The sequence below is a fragment of the Lynx rufus genome, unplaced genomic scaffold, assembly GCF_022079265.1.
Source record: "Lynx rufus isolate CCGP_SWC_20201006 ecotype Redwood Valley unplaced genomic scaffold, mLynRuf1.p SCAF_10, whole genome shotgun sequence".
NCBI lineage: Eukaryota > Metazoa > Chordata > Mammalia > Carnivora > Felidae > Lynx > Lynx rufus.
The window spans coordinates 72,149,376-72,175,079 of NW_025814824.1; the positions used below are offsets into that span (position 1 = coordinate 72,149,376).

The 25,704-nt window shown below is 36.0% G+C and overlaps 1 protein-coding gene across 1 annotated transcript in view; it reads right to left on the reverse strand.

Moving 5' to 3' along the window:
* SHOC1 (shortage in chiasmata 1) overlaps positions 1-22,391 on the reverse strand; it is an 84,574-nt gene extending 62,183 nt beyond the window's left edge. Inside the window, exons 1-5 of the mRNA XM_047067743.1 lie at positions 22,323-22,391; positions 19,362-19,442; positions 16,904-17,027; positions 12,249-12,336; positions 5,282-5,466 (exon numbers count right to left, since the gene is read on the reverse strand). Of these exons, the coding sequence (XP_046923699.1) occupies positions 5,282-5,466; positions 12,249-12,336; positions 16,904-17,027; positions 19,362-19,442; positions 22,323-22,391 (547 nt within the window). The remainder of the gene's footprint in view (positions 1-5,281; positions 5,467-12,248; positions 12,337-16,903; positions 17,028-19,361; positions 19,443-22,322) is intronic.
* Positions 22,392-25,704: the final 3,313 nt, after the last annotated feature.

Sequence of the window (25,704 nt, forward strand, 5' to 3'; positions counted from 1 at the left end):
AGTTTTTAATAAAGGGATATTCTATATATTTAGAATGTAGATATTTTTTAATAGACGTAGAAAACATAGTTCAGTCCTCATTCATGGTCAAAAGCTCTTAGCAAACTCAGAACAGAAAGAGCTTCCTCAGCCCAATAAATTCTTTCAACATTTCACCATTGAAACTGATGTAAACACTGTAAATGATTCACCACTGAAATGGTATTTACATCATTCTTAATGGTGAAACATTAGAGTATCTTCTTTACTGTCAAGAACAAGACAAAGACGGCAACCATCACTGCTTGAATTGAACAATGTACTGGAGGTCCTAGTCAGCATAATAAGACAAAAAAAAAAAAAAGATATAAATGTAAAGTCAGAAACAGACAGCCAACAAAATCAATGTCATAAAGAGATACCTGTAGACACTCTCACTGTAGCATTATTCACGATAGCCAAGGCATGGAAACCATGTAAGTGTCTGTCCATAGATGAATGGATAAAGAAAATGTGCTTTAAAGAAAATATGTTTTATACACACACACACACACACACACACACACACACACACACACACACAAATATTGTTCAACCTTAAAAAATAAGGAAATCCTGCTATTTGCAATATGAATGAACATTAAAGGACATTTTGCTAAGTGAAATAAACAAGGCAGAGAACAACAAATACTGCATGGTATGACTTATATGTTGAATCTAAAAAAAAAGTAGGACTCATGAAAATAGAGAGTAGAATGGTGGTTGCCATGGGGCTGGGCTGTGGGGAAATAGGGAGAGACTGGTAAAACAGACAAACTTCCAGAATAAGGTGTGAGGATCTGATGTATAACATGGTAACTATCATTGATAATACTGTAGTGTATAACTGAAATTTGCTAAAAGAATAGAACCTAAGTGTGTTCTTACCAAAAGAAGAATAAGAAGAAGAAGAAGAAGAAGAAGAAGAAGAAGAAGAAAGTGAATATGTGAAGTGATGGATGTGTTAATTCAATGAATGGGAATCTTTCACAATGTATATGTATGTTAAGTTACCACATTGTACACTTTAAATATATTACAATTTTTATTTATTAATTATACTTCAATAAAGCTGGAAAAATATATGGGTGGTTGATGAAGCCAGAGACTGATGCTTTTTATTATAAACTTTGAATAACTATTTGCCTCTCTAAACTAAATGCATGTGCAACTTTCTTAAAAAATTAAAAATAAAGTGATCTTTACTCTGAAAACTATAGAACATTTATGAATGAAACTGAAGAGGACACAAAGAAATGGGAAAGAATTCCATGCTCGTGGACTGGAAGAAAAAACATTGTTAAAATATCTATACTACCCAAAGCAATCTACACACTTAATGCAATCTCTATCAAAATACCACCAGCATTTTTCACAGTGCTAGAACAAACAATCCTAAAATTTGTATGGAACTATCAAAGACCCCAAATGCCAAAGCAATTCTGAAAAAGAAAAGCAAACCTGGAGGCATCGCAGTTCCAGACTTCAAGCTATATTACAAAGCTGCAGTAATCAAGACAGTAGGGTATCAGCACAAAAACAGACACATAGATCAATGGAACAAAATAGAAAACTCAGAAATAGACCCACAACTATACGGTCAACTCATCTTTGACAAAGCAGGAAAGAATATCCAATGGAAAAAAGACAGTCTCTTCAAAATGGTGTTGGGAAAACTGGATAGCAACATGCAGAAGAATGAAACTGGGCCACTTTCTTACACTACACACAAAAATAAATTCAAATGGATGAAAGACCTAAATGTGAGACAGGAAATCATCAAAATCCTAGAGGAGAACACAGGCAACAACCTCTTTGACCTCGGTTGGAGCAACTTCTTCTTAGACATGCCACCAGAGGCAAAGGAAACAAAAGCAAGAATGAACTATTGGGACTTCATCAAGATAAAAATCTTCTGCACAGCAAAGGAAACAACAAAACTAAAAGCCAGCCTACAGAATGGGAGAACATATTTTCAAATGACATATCTGATAAAGGATGAGTCTCCAAAATCTACAGAGAACTTATCAAACTCAACACCTGAAAAACAAATAATCCAATTAAGAAATGGGCAGAAGACATGAATAGAAATTTTTCCAAAGAAGACATCCAGATGGCTAACAGACACATGAAAAGATGCTCAATATCACTTATCATCAGGGAAATACAAATCAAAACCACGATGAGATATCACCTTACACCCTATCAAAATGGTTAAAATTAACAATACAGAAAACAACAGATACTGGCAAGGATGCAGAGAAAGGAAAACCCTTTTACACGTTGGTGGGAATGCAAACGGGTGCAGCCACTCTGGAGAACAGCATGGAGGTTCCTCAAAAAGTTAAAAATAGAACTACCTTATAATTCAGCAATTGCAGTACTAGGTATTTACCTAAAGGATACAAAAATACAGATTGAAAGGGGTACACACACCCTGATGTTTATAGCAGCATTATCAAAAACAAATTATGGAAAGAGCCCAAATGTCCATCAACTGATGAGTGGACAAAGAAGATGTGGTTTATATATACAGTGGAATATCATTCAGCCATCAAAAAGAATGAAATTTCACCATTTGCAATGATGTGGATGGTGCTAGAGGATATTATGTTAAGCGAAATAAGTCAGAGAGGGACAGCTACCATATGATTTCACTCACATGTGGAATTTAGGAAACAAAATTGCTGAACATATGGGTAGGGAAAAAGAAAAGAGAGAGAGAGGGAAGCAAACCATAAGAGACTCTTAACAATAGAGAACAAACTGAGGGTTGATGGAGGGAGGTGGATGGGGGATGAGATAAATGGGTGATGGGTATTAAAGAGGACACTTGTTATGATGAATCACCAAATTCTACTCCTGAAACCAATATTAAACTAGAATTTAAATAAAAACGTAGAAATTTTTAAATTAAATTATATTACATTAAATTAAAAATAAAGCTACATTTACATTTGATTATATATTACTGGGATGTCTAAAAGGATATGCATAAAATTATTACATTTACTGACAAATAACATGTGAATGTTGTAGCAAAATTACTACATATCAACAAACCAACAAACAATAAAAGAAAATTACCCACTGTTTTTGTCTTTAAGAAATATATGTTTTGGGGCGCCTGGGTGGCGCAGTCGGTTAAGCGTCCGACTTCAGCCAGGTCACGATCTCACGGTCCGTGAGTTCGAGCCCCGCGTCAGGCTCTGGGCTGACGGCTCAGAGCCTGGAGCCTGTTTCCGATTCTGTGTCTCCCTCTCTCTCTGCCCCTCCTCCATTCATGCTCTGTCTCTCTCTGTCCCAAAAATAAATAAACGTTGAAAAAAAAAAAAAAACTTTAAAAAAAAAAAAAAAAAAAAAAAGAAATATATGTTTTGAAATCAACTTATAATTTAGTAATTAATGGCATTCTTTTAAGACAGAGAATTTACAGTAGCAACTGAATTTCAAAGCATAATGCATTCCTTTTGATTTAAACATTGAGACCAAAGTATCTATAAATCTGGCAGCAATCAATATAGCTGCAAAGAAAATAAATCAAATTGCAAATGTAAATTTATAAAATGATGTCTAATGACATAAGACCCCAAAGGCAATATAGGATATATATTTAGGAAACCCAAACATATTTCTTAAAATTTTTTAATGTTTACTTATTTTTGAGAGAGAGAGAGAGACAGCCCAAACAGGGGAGGGGCAGAGAGAGAGAGGGAGATACAGAATCTGAAGCCAGCTCCAGACTCTGAGCTGGCATAGAGCCCAACACTGGGCTCAAACCCATGAACCATGAGATCATGACCTGAGCCAAAGTCGGACACTTAACCGAGGCACCCAGGCACCCGACCCAAGCATATTTTCATTCAGTGAATAGTAGTTAAAGAAGCTTCTGACTCTAGTTGATGGTAGATATTATGAAGTTTGCCAATAACAGCTTCTGGTTTTCCACATTAATAATAATAGCTATGTTTGTGTATCTGTTATTTTTATACACCATCTCTTTACATGTACATATATATTAGTTGATCCCTATATTTCTATTTTTTTTTTAATTTTATTTTTTTATTTTTAGAGACAGAGAGTGCACAAGCAGTAAGGAGGGGCAGAGGGAGAGAGAGAATCTTATGCAGGATCCACACTCAGCGTGAAGCCAAATACACAGCTCTATCTCACAACCCTGAAATCATGACCTGAGCTGAAATCAAGAGTAAGGTGTTCAGTCGACTGAGCCACCCAGGTACCCCTGAATCCCCACATTTTTATAAGAAAATTAGAAGAATTAAAAGAAATTATAAAAGAAAATTGAAAACCATAATTTTTAATAACCGTCCCCAAATTGCACCACTTTTTAAGAGTAGATTCAGACTATGATCAAATCCTCTGACTCCAAATTCAGATTATTCCTAATACATCATTCTCTCAAGTTTAGTCTTTAATGAAATTTCTTACTCTCTTTCATCTCAAACTATAAGAGGGATTTAACTCTATATCATCACACACCTGTTTGCCAACTTTAAAAATCTTATACACAATTTATATATTTGCATAAAAACAGTAGTAAAAGGACCAAATTATTATATATTATTTATCTGTTAGGTTATTGTAGCTCAAGCTATAGCATACCTTAAACTTTAAGTCTTTTTATTTTAAAAGGGAATAGGCTGTCCCACATACAAGAAAAGTAGTTCTCAGCAAGTTGGAAGAATTCAACACCTTTTAGGAAGATGAAAATTTGGAATATAATTTGGATAAAATGTACTTTAATTATTATTTATGGTAAGTTTGTAAAAACTAGGTGAATTTCCTGATCTAATACTGCAACTATTCCATCTCTACTTTGAATTATAGTTTCACATAAATTAGATGAGACAGAAAATCTTTAGTATATTTTGGAAAATAAAATACAGCCATCATTTAATAATCTACTACTTTAAAGTTATACCAGGTTGCTGTGTCATCAGATCCTTGCACAGATGCTAATATCATTGTAGTAATATGATGTAAACACACTATGATCAAGTCCCTGATGCTATTTTGAGGCCCAGCACACATAAACTCCAAAAACAACCAAATTCACAAAAAGGGGATGAAGATGAAAGACAAGTATTTCCATAATGTGGCAAAGCTTGGAATTATAATTTTGCAGGTGGATACCTTTAATAAAATAGAAAAATTAAAAATCCAATTAAAAAAATTCACCAAAATGAACAACTGTATGTTACTAAGATATGTTTTATAATGATAGAAATAACAAATGTTTTACCTTCATTCTGTGCTTGAAGTGCTGGATATTTTTCTAAACCGCTGACAAGTGTAAAGACTTCAGTGTAGTCCTCATGGGTGTATAAACTGGTTTCCTCTACTTCACTTTGGGAGTTTGGGTTTGAACTTGGAACAACTTCCTCAAATTCACAGTTAATCTGGGTCACCATTCCTGTGATTGTTTTTCTATGACAGTATAAAATTACTGATTTTATGTATGTCATTTTAAAGCATCTTTATTTAACAAATAGTATATGTTCATTGTAAAATTACAAAATTCCAACAGACACAGAGAAAAATTACCCATAGCCCCAATACTCAAGAGATTTAAAAAATTGTGTACTTTTTAAATTACTTTTGAATATTTTTACACAAAAGTGGATTCATGCACATATGAAACCTGCCTTTTCTGGTAAACAATAAAATATGAGTACATTTACATATCAACCAATGTACACTCACTTTATTTTTGAACACATGAACAGGATCCTATTGTATTGGTAAACCATAACTGACTCAAACAGTTCCCTATTATTGGCAATTTAAATTTGTTGTAATCATTTGCTATTATAATGCAAGGAATATCTTTATGCACTTGCCTAATTGTTTTCTCAAAATGTTTCCTAAAAACGGAAATGATGAGGTTAAAGGTATGCAGATTTGCCATGCATTGCCAAATTGCCATAGTGTTGGGTATTCAATGTCTGCTTTTCCATATCACTATCCAACATTTTATATTCTGTTCTTCAAACTAGGAAGCTGATCTCCATGACCAAACTAAACTCTCTTGCCCTCTGGCTTCTGGTTGGGTTCAGCCAATAGGAAGCCAATAGGAAGCATTGGCAGGAGATCAAAGGTGGGAAGAGAGGTCTGGATATTATTCTTCCCAAATCCTTCTCTTCTGGGCCAGTTTCAAAGTGGCTGCATTCTTCTACCAATGGTTACATCTCTTGTCAGACAGCCCCTCTCCTATAACTAGCTGCAGTTCTTACTGGGTTGATTACTGCTCAGTCCTTTTGCTGCTTCAAGCTTAGAGTGTTAACAACTTCCTGCAGTTGCTTAATCTGGGCACATTTTTTGTCTCCCTTGACTTTGCCCATACTTTGCCTGTTTGCTGATTCATCCAGGTATATCTGTCACTGTCTGTAACATTGGGATATTTGGACTTATGAGAGATTTTTTAAATAATGTTTATTTAGTTTTGAGAGAGAGAGAAAGAAAGAGAGAGAGAGAAAGCATGATTGGGGGAGGAAGGAGGGGGGCAGACAGAGGATCCAAAGCAGGATCTGCGCTGACAGCAGCAAGCCTGATGCAGGGCTTGAACTCACAAGCTGTGAGATCATGACCTGAGCTGAAGCTGGACACTTAACCAACTGAGCCACCCAGGTGCCCCCTTATAAGAGATCTTTTTAATGAATTTTCTAACAAATAAATATATTATTGGCTACACAGTCTAATACACCTTTTAGCTATATATTCTAATATACCTTTTTCTCCCTGATATCCTAAACTATTTTAGCCTCACTGATTCCCTACACAGACTGAGAGAACCAAAATCAATATAACTCCCCAATGTAACTGGAGAAAAATGAATATGCCATATCTTCAAATCACATATAGAAAATTCTCTAAAGTTTCTCCTTTACTCTTTAAGATAATGCAAGGTACAAGAAAAAAATTTTCAACTCACCCAGGTCCATATTACTCATAAGACCATTGATTCATATGTGAATCTTTATACACTTAAGTTTAGCACTTATATCACAGTTATCCTTTTGGTTTTAAATATTACTGGTAGGGTGAGCACTTTGTAATAATCCTTGGTAGTACCGTTTTGAGAAAACCCAGAGAAATCTCTTTGCCTAGATATAAATGTTCTATGAAGAAAAGTATTTCCTGGATCTCCTCCTACCTCCTTGTCCAATATTATCTATTCTTTGCTCACTGGTGTCTCCTCCTCTGCCTAACCTGTAGATACTGGTATTTCCCAGGCTTCCAGTCTAGATGGTGTTTGCTGTCTTTCCATATCATGGTACTTGGGTAAGTTCATCCACTCCAATTCACTAATTCCTTAATCTAAAAGAAATATTTACTGAGCGTCTATAATGTGCTAACACCATTTTAGGCACTGAGAATGGAGTGGTAAAACAAAACAGTGTTCTTACCCTCATGAAGTTTACCTATTAGAGGATGATAAACAAACAAACAAACAAACAAATAACATAATGTCAGGTGGGGGAAAACTGTTATGAATAAAATATTAGGACTTCAAGTAACAGCCAGAGGGTTGGTAAGAGGTATATTTTAGAGAGGGTAGTTAGTGAACGGCCAGCTGAGGAGCTGATAATTCCACAGCTACCTGAATGATCGTAGGGTACTCTGGGGAATAAGGTTGGCATATTCTAAGAAAAGCAGAAAGAACAGGGTGACTGGAACAGAATAAGGTTAGATACATAGGCAGGGACAAGATCATGTTGGACATTATAACATCTGGCAAGAACTTTGGATTTTACTCTACATGCAATGGCATATGGTCAGTAAGTTATAACATGATCTGATTTGTGTCTTAAAAAAAAAAATTCCAGGCAAAGTCCTAGAAGAAAAGAGGAGTAAATCCTCATGATTTGGATTAAGCAAAGCCTTCTCAGATATGATGCCAAAAGCCCAAGTGACAAAAGAAAAAATGGATAAATTGGACTTCATCAAAATAAAAAAAAAAATGCGCTCCAAAGGATACCATCAAGAAAGCAAAAAGACAATCCACAGAAGAAAATATTTATAAATCATGTATCTGATAAGAGACTTGTATCTAGAATATATAACAAACCCTTAAAATTCAATTATAAAAAGACATATAAACCGACTAAAAAATGTGCAAAGAACTTGAATAAACATTTCCTCAAAGAAGATAAAGGCCAATAATTACATAAAAAGATGCTAAACATCATTAGCCATGAGGGAAATGCAAATCAAAGTACAATGACATACAATGAGCCACCCATTAGGATGGCTATAATCAGAAAGACAGCAAACAATAAGTGTTGACAAGGATGTAAACAAATTGTGACCTTCATACACTGTGGGTAGACATGCAAAATGGTACAGTTGCTTGAAAAATTTGGCAATTCTTCAAACAGTTAAACACTGAGTTACCATGTGATACAGCAATTCCACTATTAGAGAAATTAAATGATATGTATGCACAAAAACTCATCCACAGATCTTGATAGCAGCATTACTCATACTTGCCCAAAACTGAAAACAACCTAAATGTCTATCAACTAAAAATGGATAAATAAAATGTGCTATGTCCACACAATGGAATATTATTTGGCCCCCCAAAAAACGAAGTGTCAATACATGCTACAACACAGATGAACCTTGAAAACATTTTGCTATGTGAAAGAAGCCAGCACAACAGATCCCATATTGTATGTGTCATATTGTGTTTTATTTAAAAAAAATTTTTTTTACATTTATTCATTTTTGAGAGACAGAGAGAGACAGAGCACAAGTGGAGGAGGGGCAGAGAGAGAGGGAGACACAGAATCCAAAGCAGGCTCCAGGCTCTGAGCTGTCAGCACAGAGCCTGATGTGGGGTTTGAACCCACAAGCCATGAGATCATGACCTGAGCCGAAGTCAGATGCCTAACTGACTGAGCCATGCAGGTGCCCCATATTGTGTTTTATAATAAGAAATGTATATTTTGTCTTCATCTCTATTTATGGCAAGGAACTCCTAAGGCCTTTGGAATTTCCTAAGTATTGAAAGTGATAAAGGTATATTTGGTTATGTTAATGAGGTGACTTTTGGAAAACTGCCTGTTGCCCAGAGAACCAATCATGTGATCAGAGGGCTAGAATTTCAGACCCATCCCTCTGCTCTCCAGGGAGGAGACAAGGGTTGGAGGTTGAATCAATTGCCAATGATCTACGATTTAATCAAACATGTGTGTGTAATGAAGCCTTCATAGGAAACCAAAAAGATGGGGTTCAAAGAGCTTCTGGATTAGCGACCACATGGAAATGCTGGGAGAGTGGTGTGGTGGTAGAGGGGATGCAGTATCCTTTTGTTCCACTCATTGACTCCTACGTTTAGTTCTTGTCAGTATAATCCAAGCTGGTTGCTGTAGGCAGTCATTACATCTCTATTCCAGCATTGGGAAGGAGAAAAGTGAAGGAGAAAAACATGGCTGCTTCCTTTCAAGGACATTCCCCAGAGTTTGAATAAGCCTCTTTTGCTTAATATTCCATTGGGAAGAACTTAGTCACATGGCTATGTTTAGCTACAGAGAAGCCAAGAAATGTAAATGTGATTCTAGGTGGTGCCACAGGTCCACCTTCTTTGTCATGGACTCTATCTTGGTGCTGCAAAATGAATGTAAGGTCAGATATGGTGAGGTGTCCATTCTTTCAGGGCCTCCCATTTCTCTCATACATGAATCTTGTTTGAATCAAAGTAGCCAGATCACTGCCTTTATTGGAACTTACTGTATATTCTTGATATGCTTTCAAATATGCTGTTTCCTTTGGCTGAAATACTTTCTCTCTAGTTATTTTCTCCTTCAATGTCCAGCTCAAGCTCAGTTCCTACTTCTTTGTGAAGCTAATCTCTCCCGCTTATAAATGCACAGCCCTACCAATCTAACTCATAGGGTAAAGAGATCTTAGAGATCATCTTGTTTCTTGTTACTTAAAGTAGGTTCTTGGGCCAGCAGCATTAGCACACCTAGGAGCACATTAGAAGTGCAGAATCTCAGGCCCCAACACAGACCAATTGAATCAGGATCTCCATTTTTAATAAGATCCTCAGGTGATTCATATGCATATTAAAGTTTGAGAAGCACTGCCCCAGCATCATTATAATGACAAAGAGAATGAGGGTCACAGAGAGACAAGAACTTGTCAAAGTAAGTAGTACTTGACTTTGACGTTTCAAATCAAGACTTGAAATCCACACCTTTTGGATTTCATGGAGCAGAGCTCTTTTAACTACATCTTCCTGCTTCCTCACAGCTCAGTTTAGTCATGCAATACATACCTTGTGTTGGCCTTAGGCCTTGTGATAGACTTCATGATAGTCATATTATCATTTAATCCTTACAAGGTTAATTTTTGTTATAATTAATTTATAATTTTTAATTATAAATAATGTTTATATATTATCTTCCTAATCTGACTTTTAAATTCCTAGATGATAGAAATGGTATTTGGGGGGCACCTGGTGACTCTGTCAGTTGAACATCCAACTCTTGATTTCAGCTCAGGTCATGATTCCAGAGTTGTGGGATCAAACCCCATGTCTGGCTCTATGCTAGGCATGGAGCTTGCTTGGGATTCTCTCTGTCTCTCTCTCTGCCCCTTTCCCCAGCTCACACACTCTCTCTCTCTCTCTCTCAAAAAAAAATGGGCTTCTCAGGATTTTGAGTCTGGACACATTTAAATAGGTAATTTGTTTCTTTCCAGCACAACTAAGGACAACTTAAATTATTAAAAACCTGAAAACATGAATAATAACTATATCCTTCCTAGGTCAGCACTCTTTTTTTTTAAGTTTATTTGTTTATTTTGAGAAACAGAGAGAGAAAACACATGCATGCACGTACATGAGCAGGGGAGGGACAGAGACAGAGGAAGAGAATCCCAGGCAGGCTTTGCGCTGTCAGCAATGAGCCTGATGTGGAGTTCCATTTCATGAATCATTAGATCATGACCTGAGCCAAAGTCAAGAGTCAGATGCTGGAATGAGCACTGGGTGTTGTACGTAAGTGATGAATCACAGGAATCTGCTCCTGAAGCTAAGACTACACTGTATATTTGCTAACTTAACAACAACAACAAAAATGTTTAACCAACTGAGCCACCCAGGTGCCCCTGATCAGCACTCTTTGTACAAAGTAAAGCAACAAACTCTTTACCTTTGCACTGGAATCTCTAATTTATGTCTATATTAATAATGTAGACTGGGTTAGATGTTCTTCCGTATATTATGTTCTGTGTTCCTACCTCTGTCATTATACTTCCCATATTGTATTGTAATTAGTTTATAAATCTCTACTCCCTAGTTTCTTGTGTTCTTTGAGAGCAGAGACTTGCATCACATAGGATGATATATAATAAATATTTGACGAATGACTGAATAATAAGTAATGTTTTGACAAAGTATGTTAGAAAATAGCCTTAAATCTGCATTTATACTATAGGATAAAAGACTTACTTTATTTTATTATTTTTTAAAACTTATTTATTTATTTTGAGAGAGAGAGAGAGAGAGAGGATGAGTAGGGTTGGGGCAGAGAGAAAGGGAGAGAGAGAATCCCAAGCAGGCTCCATGCTGTCAGCACAGAGCCCAACACAGGGCTCAATCTCATGAACTGTGAGATCATGACCTGAGCCAAAATCAAGAGTCAGTCACTTAACCAACTAAGCCACCCAGGTGCCCCCAAAAAACTGGTTTTAATATAAGGTGTTCTATAGACATTTTCTATAAGAAGTTTCCTTACTAATTAAAAGCATAATAACATATTTGCTTTATTTTCATGTGTCTTTTGCAACACAAATGCATAGAGAACAGTTAATATGTGATAAATGAGAAGATAAAAAGAAGGTATAAGTCAGGGTGGAGGGGTGGCTCAGTCAGTTAAGAAACTGACTCTTGATTTTGGCTCAAGTCATGATCTCATGGTTCGTGAGTTCAAGCCCCATATTGGGCTCTGTGCTGTCACAGTGAGGAGCCTGCTTGGGATCCCTCTTTCTCTCTCTCTCTCCCTCTCAAAATAAATAAACAAAAAAAATTTTTTTAAAGAGGGTATAAATCCCCCTTTGTGGTTCAGATTAGGGATTTTTCTTCAGATAAAAGAATAAAATCTGTTAGGGTACAAAGGAAAGGATCTTCTCTCTTCAGGTGTCTGGAGAACTTAATGTTTATCTCCTAGATGTAAAGGGAGATTGAGGTTAAGGACACATACTTCTCAAGAAAATCCTCCACAAAGAGACTTGCTTTCCATTGATCCAAGACTGAGAGATCTGTCACTCCCGGCACTGAAACAGCTGAAGCTAGAAAGCAGAATGGTAAATATTAGCTTCTAGAATTTTCTTTTACACTTAATACAAGGAAGCTAAATATGAAGCTTTTATATCATGGTGTTATCTTTCTTTGTTCACAAATGTAATTTTTCCCAAAATTATACCAGATTCCAGATATTTAAATAATCATTCTCATTATTACAACTCACCCCCCAAAAAAACCCCTCAACTATAGTCAGAACAATACCACCTGCACATACCATCCTCATCTTTACAATCTTTCTTTTGCTCATACAGCCTTACCATCCTAGATATTCCTGTTCAACAACTTGTATTATTCCTCATAAAGCTTTTATTATTAACCATTTCAGCTCACTCTGATATATTCCCCTCGAAGGGCCATAATATTGTCAGTAGCACTCACTCTGGTACATAATCACAACAGCCATATTTTAAAATTTTAGGTGTCTATAGCTTGTCTCTCAAATTCAACCCTTGGTTTCCTAAAAGAAGGATCATGTCATATACTAATGTCAGAGGAAGTGACTGAGTGAAGTTAAGAGTCAAAGGAGCTGCATTCTACCACCAATGTTACTTCTTACTAGTTATTATTTTAGACAAATTACTTAATGTCTGAGTTTGCATGTCATTAAAAAAAAATATGAAAGTGTAGTGGTCAAGAGTACAGGTTCTGGAGGCACCTAGGTGGCTCAGTTGGTTAAGCATCTGACTCTTGATTTCAGTTCAGGTCATGATCTCAAAGTTTGTGGGATCAAGCCCTGCCACTGGGCTCTGTGCTGACAGTGCACAGCCTGCTTGGGATTCTCTCTCTCCCTCTCTCTCTCTGCCTCTGCCCAGCTCTCTCTCTCTCAAAATAAATAAAAATAAACTTAAAAAGAAAAAAAATAGAGTACAGATTCTGGAATTATCCTGCCTAGATTTTAATACATGTATTGCTACTTATTAACTGTATGATCTTGGGTAAATCTCTTCACTGCTTTGTATCTTAGTGTCCTTATCTACAAATTAGAAATAATAATAATTGCCTTTTCATTGTGTTGTTGTGAAGATTAAATGGGATGAAACATATAAATTTATCAGAACAATTCCTGACATACCAATAATATCGAATAAATAAATAATAATATCCAATAAATAATATCCATTAAATTTTGGCTGTTAATGTTATTGATATTTTTAAAAAGAGGAAAAGAAATAGGAATAAATGATAAAATAATTTTTTCCTTTTGTACTTTTAGAGAAGCAGTTTCATGAAAACTGTTTTTCTTCTTATTTCCAGTCTGATTGAGATTCATTCCATTTTTACAATATTCATCCTCCCTCATGTCCTCACTTCCTTTCTTACACACTTTAGTCTCCATAGCCAGTCCCATAACTACTCCCTTTAAAAGACTCTTGATTCCCTTGCCTCTTTTTCCCTTGTATTCACTCGGGAAAACCCCCACTCTCCACCTTGTGTACACACACTAGGACAGCTAAAAATTATTGGAAAAAAAGTCATCCAGTCATGCTGAATGAACTCATTTCAGATTATGACCAAAATTTCTTTTTTTTTAAGTTTTTAAAGTTTTCATTTATTTATTTTGAGGGAGAGAGAGATTGAGAGCACGCACAAGCAAGGGAGGGGCAGAGAGAAGGATAGACAAAATCCCAAGCAGGCTCCCAGCCATCAGCACAGAGCCTGATGTGGGGCTCAAACCCACAAAATGTGAGATCATGACCTGGGCCGAGATCAAGAGTCAGAGGCTTAACTGACTGTGCCACCCATGACCATAAATTTCAAATAGGCATCCATCATTGACAGATGATAATAGTATGCCTTCCTAATCAAACTGGCTTTCTCATTCTTTAAGACAATTATGTGGGGCGCCTGGGTGGGTCAGTCGGTTGAGCGTCCGACTTCGGCTCAGGTCATGATCTCACAGTCTGTGGGTTTGAGCCCCGCATCAGGCTCTGTGCTGACAGCTCAGAGCCTGGAGCCTGTTTCAGATTCTGTGTCTCCCTCTTTCTCTGACCCTCCTCTGTTCATGCTCTCTCTGTCTCAAAAATAAATAAATGTTAAAAAAAAAAATTAAAAAAAAAAGACAATTATGTAACACTTTAATTTCTCAAATTTTTGATACTCATCCCCTACCTAGTCTCAGTCTATGGCCATGACTTCACATAGAAAACTGATACAGAGAAGAACTACCTCATCTTCTACCACCAATTCTACCATCTCATTGGACTGAGTACCTACAAACCCTGCCTTCCTATCTATCATAATGGAAGAAATATTCTGGCTTCTATATATTACCAACTCCTCCCAACTGTGTTCTTGATACTATCCCCCTTTACTAAGCTACTCTTTTTCTTTCCTACATCATTAGTTTCTCTCTTTTTACCAAGATCATTTCCACTGGCAAACAAACATTTTATAGTCTCTTTACTTATGACACATATTTTTTTTAATCACACATCTAAAAAAAAAAGAGAAGAAAAAAACCCTCTTTTTATTGCACTTCTCCTTCAGCTTGTGCCTCAGTTTTCTATTTTACTTCATAGCAAAATTCCTCAAAACATTTGCCTATATTCACCACCTCACATCCCACTTCTCATTCTTGCTCAGCATATTCCAATCAGGCCTCCATACCAAATGTTCCAGTTAAACTACTCTTGCCAAGGACATCGATGACCTACATTTAGTCAAACTAATGGTCACTATCTTCATCTTACTTGATCTTTAACAGGAACCAGTACTTTTGACCACTTAATCTTGCTTGAAACATTTTTTTTTTTTTAGAATTACACAATATCTGGTTTTTCTATCTCACTTGTCATCTAATCTAGTTTTGCCTTTTAACTGTTGGAATGTTCTGAGGCTCTGTCCTAGGCTCTCTGCTCTATATATACTCATGCTTTCAGTGACTTCATCCAGTTCCATAAATTTATGTATAATCTATATATGATTTATGATTACTCCAACCTGAAACTCTAGCTGTGCTCAAGATTAATATAACCAATTGCCTTCTTGATGCCTTCATTGAGATGCCTAAATAGGCATTTTGACCCAGCCAAAGCAGAGCTATTAACTCCAGCCACATTTTGGCTTCCCCACGAGCCTTTCCTTATCTTAGGAAACAGCACTACCATCCACCCACTTGCTCAGGTCAAAAACCTAGAGGAAACTCTTTATTGTTCTATTTTTTCTTTAATCCTCTCACTGTTGGTTAGACCTCTAAAATAGTCTCAATTCAAACACTTCTCACACCTCCATTACTATAAGCCTAGTTCAAGACACTATCATCTTTTATATAGAGGGTAGATTTACTAAGCAGTCTAGATTCTGAACCAATATGACAGCTTTCTGATTGATTCTACCATCTCTATTCTTGCCTTTCCATACTCCAAACAACCAGAATGATCTTTCTAAAGCATAAATCAGGTTATGTCACTCCCTTTTTAAAAACTGGAAATGATTTACCACATTAGCCATAATATAAACAAATAAACTCCATATTATAGCCTACAACATCTTACATCTTTCAAAAGCTGCCTACTTCTCAGATATCCCTTTTCATTAACTTGTCACAATGGCCTAATTTTCTGGTTATTACACACATCAAGTTTATTCCTGAGTCAGGAACTTTGCATTTGCTTGAAAGCCTTCTCTCCCATATCTTTTTATGGTTGTCGCCCTCTCATCATTCAGAACTCCACTCAAATGTTTGCCCCCTTCCCTAACTAACCTAGGAAACAGTGCTCCCTACCAAATTTCATATCACATTACACTATTGTGTCTTCTCTACACATTTATTAATATCAGACATTAGTGTATATATTTAATTGTTTTATTGCTGCATCCTTCTTACCAGTCTGAAAACCCACTAAGGGAAGGAACTATTTTTGTCTTATTAGGCACTGTCCTTAGCACCCAAAAACAGTGCCTGGTCCATAATACATGCTGAATAAATGTTGTTAACTGACTTGACTCCTCTATGGAAGGCTTCCTCTTTCTTAAATCCATGACATAAGAGCAAAAAATAACATTTTGTACATAAACATTTAAAAGTAGTTTTATACATAAGAGACTCTTATATATGGAGAACAAACAGAGGGTTACTGGAGGGGTTCTGGGAGGGGGGATGGGCTAAATGGGTAAGGGGCATTAAGGAATCGATCCCCAAATCACTGTTGTACTATAAGCTAACTAACTTGAATGTAAATTAAATTTAAAAAAATAGAAAAAAATAGTTTTATATTCAGTGTATCATTACATTTTAAAGTAGCCCTCCTACAGTTAAGCAAGACCTTATTATATAATACAATAAGTGTTTACAAGGCTAGAATATTTTAAGATTTCATCACCTACATATTTTTTATTTGTTCTATTCATATCTAGTATAAGCTTCCCAATTTACTGTCACCTAAATTGTCATAAAAATGTTAATCTGTAACCTTCTTGGAGTTCTGATATGAATAAATGCAATGCATTTTTATTTTATAAGGAAAGCACTGTACTTTCTTAATAATTTACTGTGCTAAACTCTAAAATCATTTTTAAAATAGTTTTTTGAGAAATAAAAATAAAACATACCTCTCATCCATGGCCTCCTATACTTATTATCAATAACTCCTGCATAATAATTTCCATCTTGATATAAACATGAAGGGATTCGAAGCAACAAAGCATCTCTGCAAAACTTCTTTCTAACTATATTCTATGTAAGAAAGATTATAAAATCTTTTAATGTTTATCAGATTTAACTATCAGTGTTCAGAATATTAAAATTCTCTATTCTTTTCAATTTATATTATTTTTATTTAAAAGCAATAGCTGCTCATTATAAAATATCAAAAAACACAGAAACACATAACTGAGACAGTCAAGGTCCCTAGCAATATCAGTTATACTTTGGCGTATTTTCCACAAAATTCTCTTAGTAGGTTAGGCTAAAATTTGTGTGTGTGTGTGTGTGTGTGTGTGTGTGTGTGTGTTGGACAAAAATAAGACCACATCATTTATACAGTATGCCACTTAGCAATGTGCTTTTTTTTCACTTAGCAGTACAATATGGCTGTCTTAATTTTATCTTCTATGTCTACAAATTATTAAACTTGTGACAACCAGCAAATATGTCTCTATCTTTAAAAAAATATCAATAAACAAAAAGTATTTCTTCAACCCTGTGGTCTACAGTGTGCCTTGGAAAAATGCCCTGCTATTCTCAGGTTAACAAAATCCTATTTATCTTTCAAGGCCCATCTAAAGCAATATCTCCTCTATGAAGCTTTTCCTCAGTGACTCTCAACCTCCCACAGAATTCATTATTCTTTTAATTAGGACAAATGATAGTTTCTTGCATCACTTCCCAAGAGTTTGCTGAAGGTGTTATACATATTAAATAAGAGGTCTTGATCACCCAAAACTAAATGGAAAGATGAGTTAAAGTAATTTAAATAAAATGCAGACCAAAGGTTCATAGTAAAAAAAACAAAAAGCTTGATTTATACTTTGTCCAAAAAAAATGAAATAAAGTTATAAAAATTAAATTTTATATCTAAACAAAATGTTGTTTATAATTAGCTTATAATCATAATTGCTTTTTTGTCAGAATTTTCCCATAAGCTATATTATATGACATGCATGATATTAGTCATTACTTCACCTTTGATCACAAAGAAGATATTTTTTAAAAATATTTAAGCAAAATATTCCCAAGGCATCTCTGACTCCTTTAATATTCAAACCATTGTCTTCCTCTTATCTGTAACTAATCTAATATTGCAAGATCTTCATTTGACAATAGCTTTACCTGTTATTTAAGTGGTCCCTCAACACTGTTTTCATGAACTTTAGAAAATCCTACAACTTTTTCAAGATTTGAAATTGATTAGTATCATATTTGTACTATACCATGGAGTGCGATCCACCAGGAAGAAACCAAGATACCATAAACAAGGATAAATTCTGAGGATGTTTGAATACAGACTAATTTTGAAGTGGCCAATATATTTATAAATATATTTGTTTAACAATGACTTCTGATTCCCTACCATGTATATGTTATAACAACACATTTACCTCCCTCAGTTATCAAAAAAATAAAACTTGAAAATGTCCAAATATCTCTTTTTTCCTATAAAATGTTAACAGTTTTAATTACATTGGAGTAATTTTTTTTCCTGGTAATGAGGTCAAGATTATAAAGAAAATCAAAATATCGCTAGTCAATTAAGATCATAAGAACAATGAATTGTTGTATGAGGACTATTCCATTCAGTTTCTTAACAATGTGCTGGACTTAAATCTCAGCTTTGTATAAGCTATTTAAGTTCTCTAGACATCAATTTCTTAACCTGTAAAATTCTAAAACCTATGTAATCCTGGCATCTAGCTCTTTGACTAGTTATGATGGTCAAATGACATAATCCAAGAAAAGAGCAAAGTATCTGTCCCACAGTTAAGTGGTCAATACACGCTGTTACTGTTATTTTCTCATAAAGATAACTAGGACTGCTTTCCCCCCACTCTTTTCAAGAAAGATCACTCAAGAACATTCATAAAAGGAGCCCAAATTTGCCAAGAGTTTCTATTTTCTTCTGCTGACAGCTTCAAATTCAGTTACATTCTCAATAATTTCTTTCCAAAAGTGGTATTTTAAAGGTATATTAAAAGTGGGAAGCAGGGCACCTGGGTGGCTCAGTTGGTTGAGCATCCGACTCAGGTCGGACTCAGGTCATGATCTCACGGATTGTGAATTCGAGCCCCGCATCGGGCTCTGTGCTGACAGCTCAGAGCCTGGAGCCTGCTTCTGCTTCTGTGTCTCCCTCTCTCTTTGCCCCTAACCCACTTGCATTCTGTCTCTGTCTCTCTCAAAAATAAATAAACATTAAAAAAAAATTTTTTTTTAAAAAGTGGGAAGAAATTTTAAATCTCAAAGTAATTAGAATAAGGATTAATCTAAGGACTACTATAAAATTATCATAATCATGTAATAAATGCACTTTTTATATCATAATTCTTAGTAGTCAGTGATCCAATAACACTCTACCTCATATAAATAGTCTATTGCACAATATTTGAATGTTGAAAACATATCTTCTTTCTCTGAAAGTCGTACAAATTTCAGTATCTGGAAATAAAAAAATTAATATTAAATGTTGGTAAAATAGCAAAGCAAGGCATAGAAAACCATTGTTAATCACAAAACTTTGGTTCATTCATTTTATTTTATTTTATTTTTAATGTTTATTTATTTTTGAGAGAGAGAGACAGAGCACAAGCAGGGGAGGGACAGAGAGAGAGAGGGAGACACAGAATCCAAAGCAGGCTCCAGGCTCTGAGCCGTCAGCACAGAACCTGATGCAGGGCTCGAACCCATAAACCGTGAAATCATGACCTGAGCCAAAGTTGAATGCTTAACTACTGAACCACCCAGGTGCCCCTGGTTCATTCATTTTTAAAAAGATGCTGAATTATATTTTTAAAAAAAGTTAACTCTAAAAATAACATTTATTACTATGATCTAAATCTAATATGAAAATAACATGTTGATATAAAATTGTTCATATATTTTTCATATATGTTCATATATTGTTTAATCCACACAACTTCTGGTTGGTAGATTGAAATATATACTGTGATCATTTTGTTGCAAAAGAGTCAGGAATTCGCAAGACTGGCACAGTTGTTTTCTCAAGAGAATCATATTTCTTAAGTGGTGCTGAAATAGCATAACCACAGGCAAAATTTTGCTGAAGTGGAGGAGTAGAATTTGGGAAATTCTGCTCTTACTTAAAAAATAAAAAGCCCATGGGGCACCTGGATGGCTTTAAGTGTCCAACTATTGATTTCAGATCAGGTCATGATCTCACAGTTCATGAGATCGACAACTGCGCTCACAGCACAGAGCCTGTTTGGGATTTTCTCTCTCCCTCTCTCTCTTTGCCCCTTCCCTGCTCACATGTGCGTTTTCTCTCTCTCTCTCTGTCTCAAAATAAATAAACTTAAAAAAAAATAAAAGTAAAAAATAAGAAGCCCAGGGGCACCTGGCTGGCTCAGTCAGAAGAGTATTCAACTCTTGATCTTGGGGTCATGAGTTCAAGCCCCATGCTGGAAATAGAGATTACTAAAAAAATAAAATAAAAACTTAAAAAAATTTTTTAAAAAAAGGCTGAAGTTAGAATGTCCTAATAGCTCATTTGGAATAAAGCCACTATGACATATTATTCCTAGGTCAATGTGTCATTATTGATAAATAAACAAATTCATCTAATGAAACAGTAAGTAAAATTTGGAATGCTGAAAGAGTCCAAGATGATTCTCATTTATGTGTGAACTACAGCAGTTATAGGCTGGAAGGGTCACTCTAGGACAGAGTCTAATTTATCAGATAGTTTTCAGCCTTTTAATTAGTCACTTAAAATGTTTTGGGGAATTCAGGTGTAAGCTAGGAAGTCTTCATATGGTTGTTTGTAAGTTTTTAGTGAGTAAAATAAACATTTTCATCCAAATGGTTTTGCCTTAGTTTCATTATTATTTTAAATTTGTTTAAGGTTTACCTGTTTCCTTATCTATACTGAAGGTACTGCACCAGAAGACCTTAAGAGTACATCTACATTAATTGACTATGAATCTATTATTTTCAATCATCATCAAGTGAACATTCTTAACTACTCAACTACTGTACTATAAAAACTAAGAGCAAACTTGTTAGTGAATACAATTACTTTATTTGATTAATGAATCAGAAGCCATTTTGTATATTACAATAAGCTTTCCAATGAAAACAAACCCAGTAAGTTATTTGGGTTATTTCTAATATTGTTTGATTCTGTGATATCAACAAATGTAGGGAATAGTGTTGGAGTCCTCTTTCACTCTTAAACAATGCCAACATAGCATTTTTTTCTTTTTTTTTTTTACTGGTGATTACTTCTCTGGAAATATTTCCAGTCACTGTACTTCCATACCCTTCCCACACAGTCTGTCCTTGATCTTTGAGGCAAATATTAATTTAGAATTTCCGCTTCTTGATATTGTGCTTTCATAAAACATTATCTGATTGTGCCTCATTCTAAATTTTTTTAAATGTTTATTTATTTTTGAGAGAGAGAGGGGCACAGGCGCCCCTGTGCCTCATTCTAGAAGTCACTTCAAAAAGTTTAAAACAGGGGCGCCTGGGTGGCTCAGTTGGTTAAACATCCAACTTCAGCTCAGGTCATGATCTCACAGTCCGTGAGCTGGAGCCCCGTATCAGGCTCTGTGCTGACAGCTCGGAGCCTGAAGCTGCTTCAGGTTCTGTGTCTCCCTCTCTCCGACCCTCCCCCGTTCATGGTCTGTCTCTCTCTGTCTCAAAAATAAATAAACATTAAAAAAAATTTTTTTTAAAGTAAAACAACCAACTCTACTTAGTTTATCCATTCAGTTATTGTCAGCTTTTATCTTAAATTTTCCTTTCTTGTGAAGCCTAGTACCTCTATCAGCTTCAGATTCATCATTCTCAACAGCTACCTTAAATAATAATTACTGTTGTATTGAAGTTAATCGTTTAAATTCATGCTGAACATATAGAACTTAAATAAGATACTATATACCATATATATTCATAAAATTTCTTTCACCTGTCAACTTTATTTCATTGCATTACAGGTATTTGAACCCATCTTATAATAGTGGAAAAATAGGAAGAGAGATAAATTGGCCTGAAAACAAGCAAAATCATGGTTAAAGAGAAGGTATTTTTAAAATAATCAACTTTTGGGGCACCTGGGTGGCTCAGTCGGTTGGGTGTCCGACTTCAGCTCAGGTCATGATCTCACAGTTGGTGAGTTCAAGCCCCGCGTCAGGCTCTGTGCTGACAGCTCAGAGCCTGGAGCCTGCTTCGGATTCTGTGTCTCCCTCTCTCTCTCTACCTTCCTCCGCTCACGCTCTGTCTCTATCTCAAAAATAAATAAACATTTAAAAAAATCAACTTTTGAATTGCAGCAATTCCTGAAATATTTTTCCTTACCTGTTTATGAAAATTTTCTGTCTCTTGTGCTACCTCCTGACAGGTATCTGGGCCAAAATATAAATGCATATAAATAATTAGGTCAGGCTTTTATGCACAAGGCCAGAGAAGTAAGGCACAAACTTTTTTCCACCCAGCTTTACTGAAGTGTAATTGAGAAATATAAATTGTATATAGTTAAAGTGTACATATGTATAATAGAATATTATTCCCAAAATTATTTAAGACCACAGACAAGTGAATGTGAATTTTAGGGCTGGCATCCCATCTCCTCCCACCAGCGTAAGACATACATACGGAGATTTCTCCCCTTCCTCAATCCATTGCCTAAAACCATCTCCTCTTCCTCAATCCATTGCCTAAAACCACACTTTAACCAGAGCAGGCGAGGTTCACGTAGTTTCTCATACTATATCATCTATACAACTTCTCATTAGTGGGTTGAAATCCCACTGGCCTTTCTGTGCCCTTCGCACACTCTATTCTCGCCTAATTAGGTTACGTGGACCCTGGTTCTGGAGTCTTGTCTCCACAGAGCCATATTAACTGGACCTCAAAAATAGGTTTTCAAGAAATTTTGGAGCTGCCATAGTTTAGCCCCATCCTGCGCTTTTCTTCCCCTCAGCTCAAGAACACCTTCCTTCCCTTGTCTCCTAAGCCTCTCAGGGATTCTACCTCAGCTAAAATCGCCACATACCTGCCCTCGCCGGAGAAAATTCCGGCCTACTGAACATGTGACCTCTGGCCCTGGGCTCAGCACTGGCATTGGCCAGCCAGGCCAGGTCCCGCCCCCCGCATCCGCCCCCGCCCCCACACCGCCCCTCCGGTTTCAGGCACTTCCGCCCCGGGCGCCCCGGCGAGAGAAACCTTTGCGGCACCAAGCGGAGGGTGGCCGTGGAGAAGGGCGGGAAGCTAGAAGGAGCTGGTATGAAAGGTAGGGAAGACCAGGCAAAGGAGTCTGGACTTCATTAGTAGTAGCAGCTCCAATGTTACTAGCTAATCCTGGACAAACAGGACAGGGCCAGAAGAAGAGCAAGGGCAGAAGCATAGCAGAAGTAAAACAGAGAAGATTTAGCCACCAGAATCAGGGAGAGAGGAAAGGGAAAGGGAGGGGGCAAACGTGACTCAGGTGTCTGGCTAGGTGTTGGCCATGCCTTGACGGCAGAAGAGCATTTGAGGAGGAGCAGGAGCATAGCTAGAATTGGGACACGCAGATTGTACACTTTGATTGATAGCCACCCCTTCACAAGCACGCTCATTTAGGAATCACTAGACCCACCTGATAAGGAAGAATTGTTTCTTTCTTTGTATTTCTTAACTCCTTCTTCCTTTCTGTGACATAGCTTGGCATTAAATTTCTTCCCAGAATATTGTAGGAGGTAGCATGTATTTATTTATTTCACTAACACACGGGTGTCTTTCCAGTTCATTGTTAGCAAAGTACTAATCATGAAACATCAGTGGATGAGCCATTTTATTCTCTCAAGTTACAGACTTCATTCTATTTTGCACAGGTTGGTGTGGTTTGCTTTACTGATAGGGATTTCATGTTTAGCAATAATCAATATAAAGATGTTCATTTGGCATTGGGGTATATTACTATGCATTCCTGGATGTATACCTTTTATTAAAACTAATTTTGAATTAAATAATTTTGTAAAAATTACAAAAGTAACACATAATTATACTCATTGTAACCAGTTAAACCATCCAAAGGTGAATACAGAAAAAGTAATCTCTATTACTAACCCTATTCTTAGGTAACCAATGTTAACAATCTGGGGTGTATCTTTTTATACCTTCTTGCATGTTCATACAAATTTATATGGGCATGCACACACAAAATAGTCTAGCCAATTATATAAAAATGGGTGACTTATTTTCCATACTAAGCAATACATCTTGAAGAAACTTCCAGATCAAGATATATATATTTAACTCATTTTTAACAGCTGCATAATATTTCAGAGTAAAGATATGCCATAATTTATCCATTCTACTACTGAAGGATTTAACAGATTGTTTTTAGGTTTTTTTTTTACCTTGAAAATAATGCTGCAATAAGAATTCTTAGACATACGGTTTTGAATATTATTGCTCTTATTCCTGTGGTATAGATTTGTGTTGCTTCACTGGCTCAGATGGTAAGAACATTGCCAATTTAATAGATATTGCCAATTTACCTTCCAAAAATGTATAGCAATTTATGTTAACAGTGCCTGAGAGGGATCATTTTCCTGAATACTCGACAGAAATGAACATTTTGCTCTTTAAAAATGTTTGCTGGTCTGACACATGAAAAATACTATCTCATTATTGTTTTTTCACTTTTCTGATTACTGCTGAGTTTAAACACTTTTTAGATGTTTATGGGCCCTTTGGATGTCTTCTTCCATGAATTCCATTAATTGCCTAATTGTGTGTGTGTGTGTGTGTGTGTGTGTGTGTGTGTGTGTGTGTGTGTGAGTGTGTGTACAAGATCAGGCAATTTTTCTATTCAGTAGGTTGTCTTTTTTTTTTTTTAATTTTTTTTTTCAACGTTTATTTATTTTTGGGACAGAGAGAGACAGAGCATGAACGGGGGAGGGGCAGAGAGAGAGGGAGACACAGAGATCGTGACCTGGCTGAAGTCGGACGCTTAACCGACTGCGCCACCCAGGCGCCCCTCAGTAGGTTGTCTTTTGAAGATCTTGTATATAGGTACATTAGTTAGTATCACATTTGACTATATAAATAACAGAAAATTTCCAAGCAATATGAAATGTAAATGAGGTACAGAAGTAAAAGGTTCAGGTCTGATATGACAGCTGTGCCCCACAAGGTCCTCAGGGACTTAATCATCCAGTTTATTACTCTGATATTCCTGTGTTGTGGTCCTTGTTTTCATGGTCTCAGGTGGCAGTATTTATGGTTCAGTCAGCAAGATGGAAGAAGGAATGAAAAAGAGGAGAGGCCCAGGGCGCAATGTTTCTTTATATATCTGTAATTAAAATTGTGAAATATAATGTTCATAACGGAAAGTGCGTAAGACAATCTGTAGTTTAAAACATCCATGCAACCTCCAGTCAAGTAAAGAAACAGAGTATTGCCAGAATTTCAGAAGCTGTGTTTCCTTTTCTAATCACAGCTCTCCCTTGAGGAAGTCTCCCCTAGACCTAGAGATTACTATAATCCTGACTTTATGGTAATCATTGCTTTTCTTTTCTTTGTTTCACCCAAGTATATATTTCTAAATGATATAGTTTTACTTATTTTTAAATATTGCTGTGTTAGTTTGGTTTTGCTTCTATTCAGTGGATGCTTTGGTAAGTATATATGTTAATTCAATTTCATTGCTGAATACCTTGTATAAACATACCTCAATTTATTCCTTCTGCTTTTT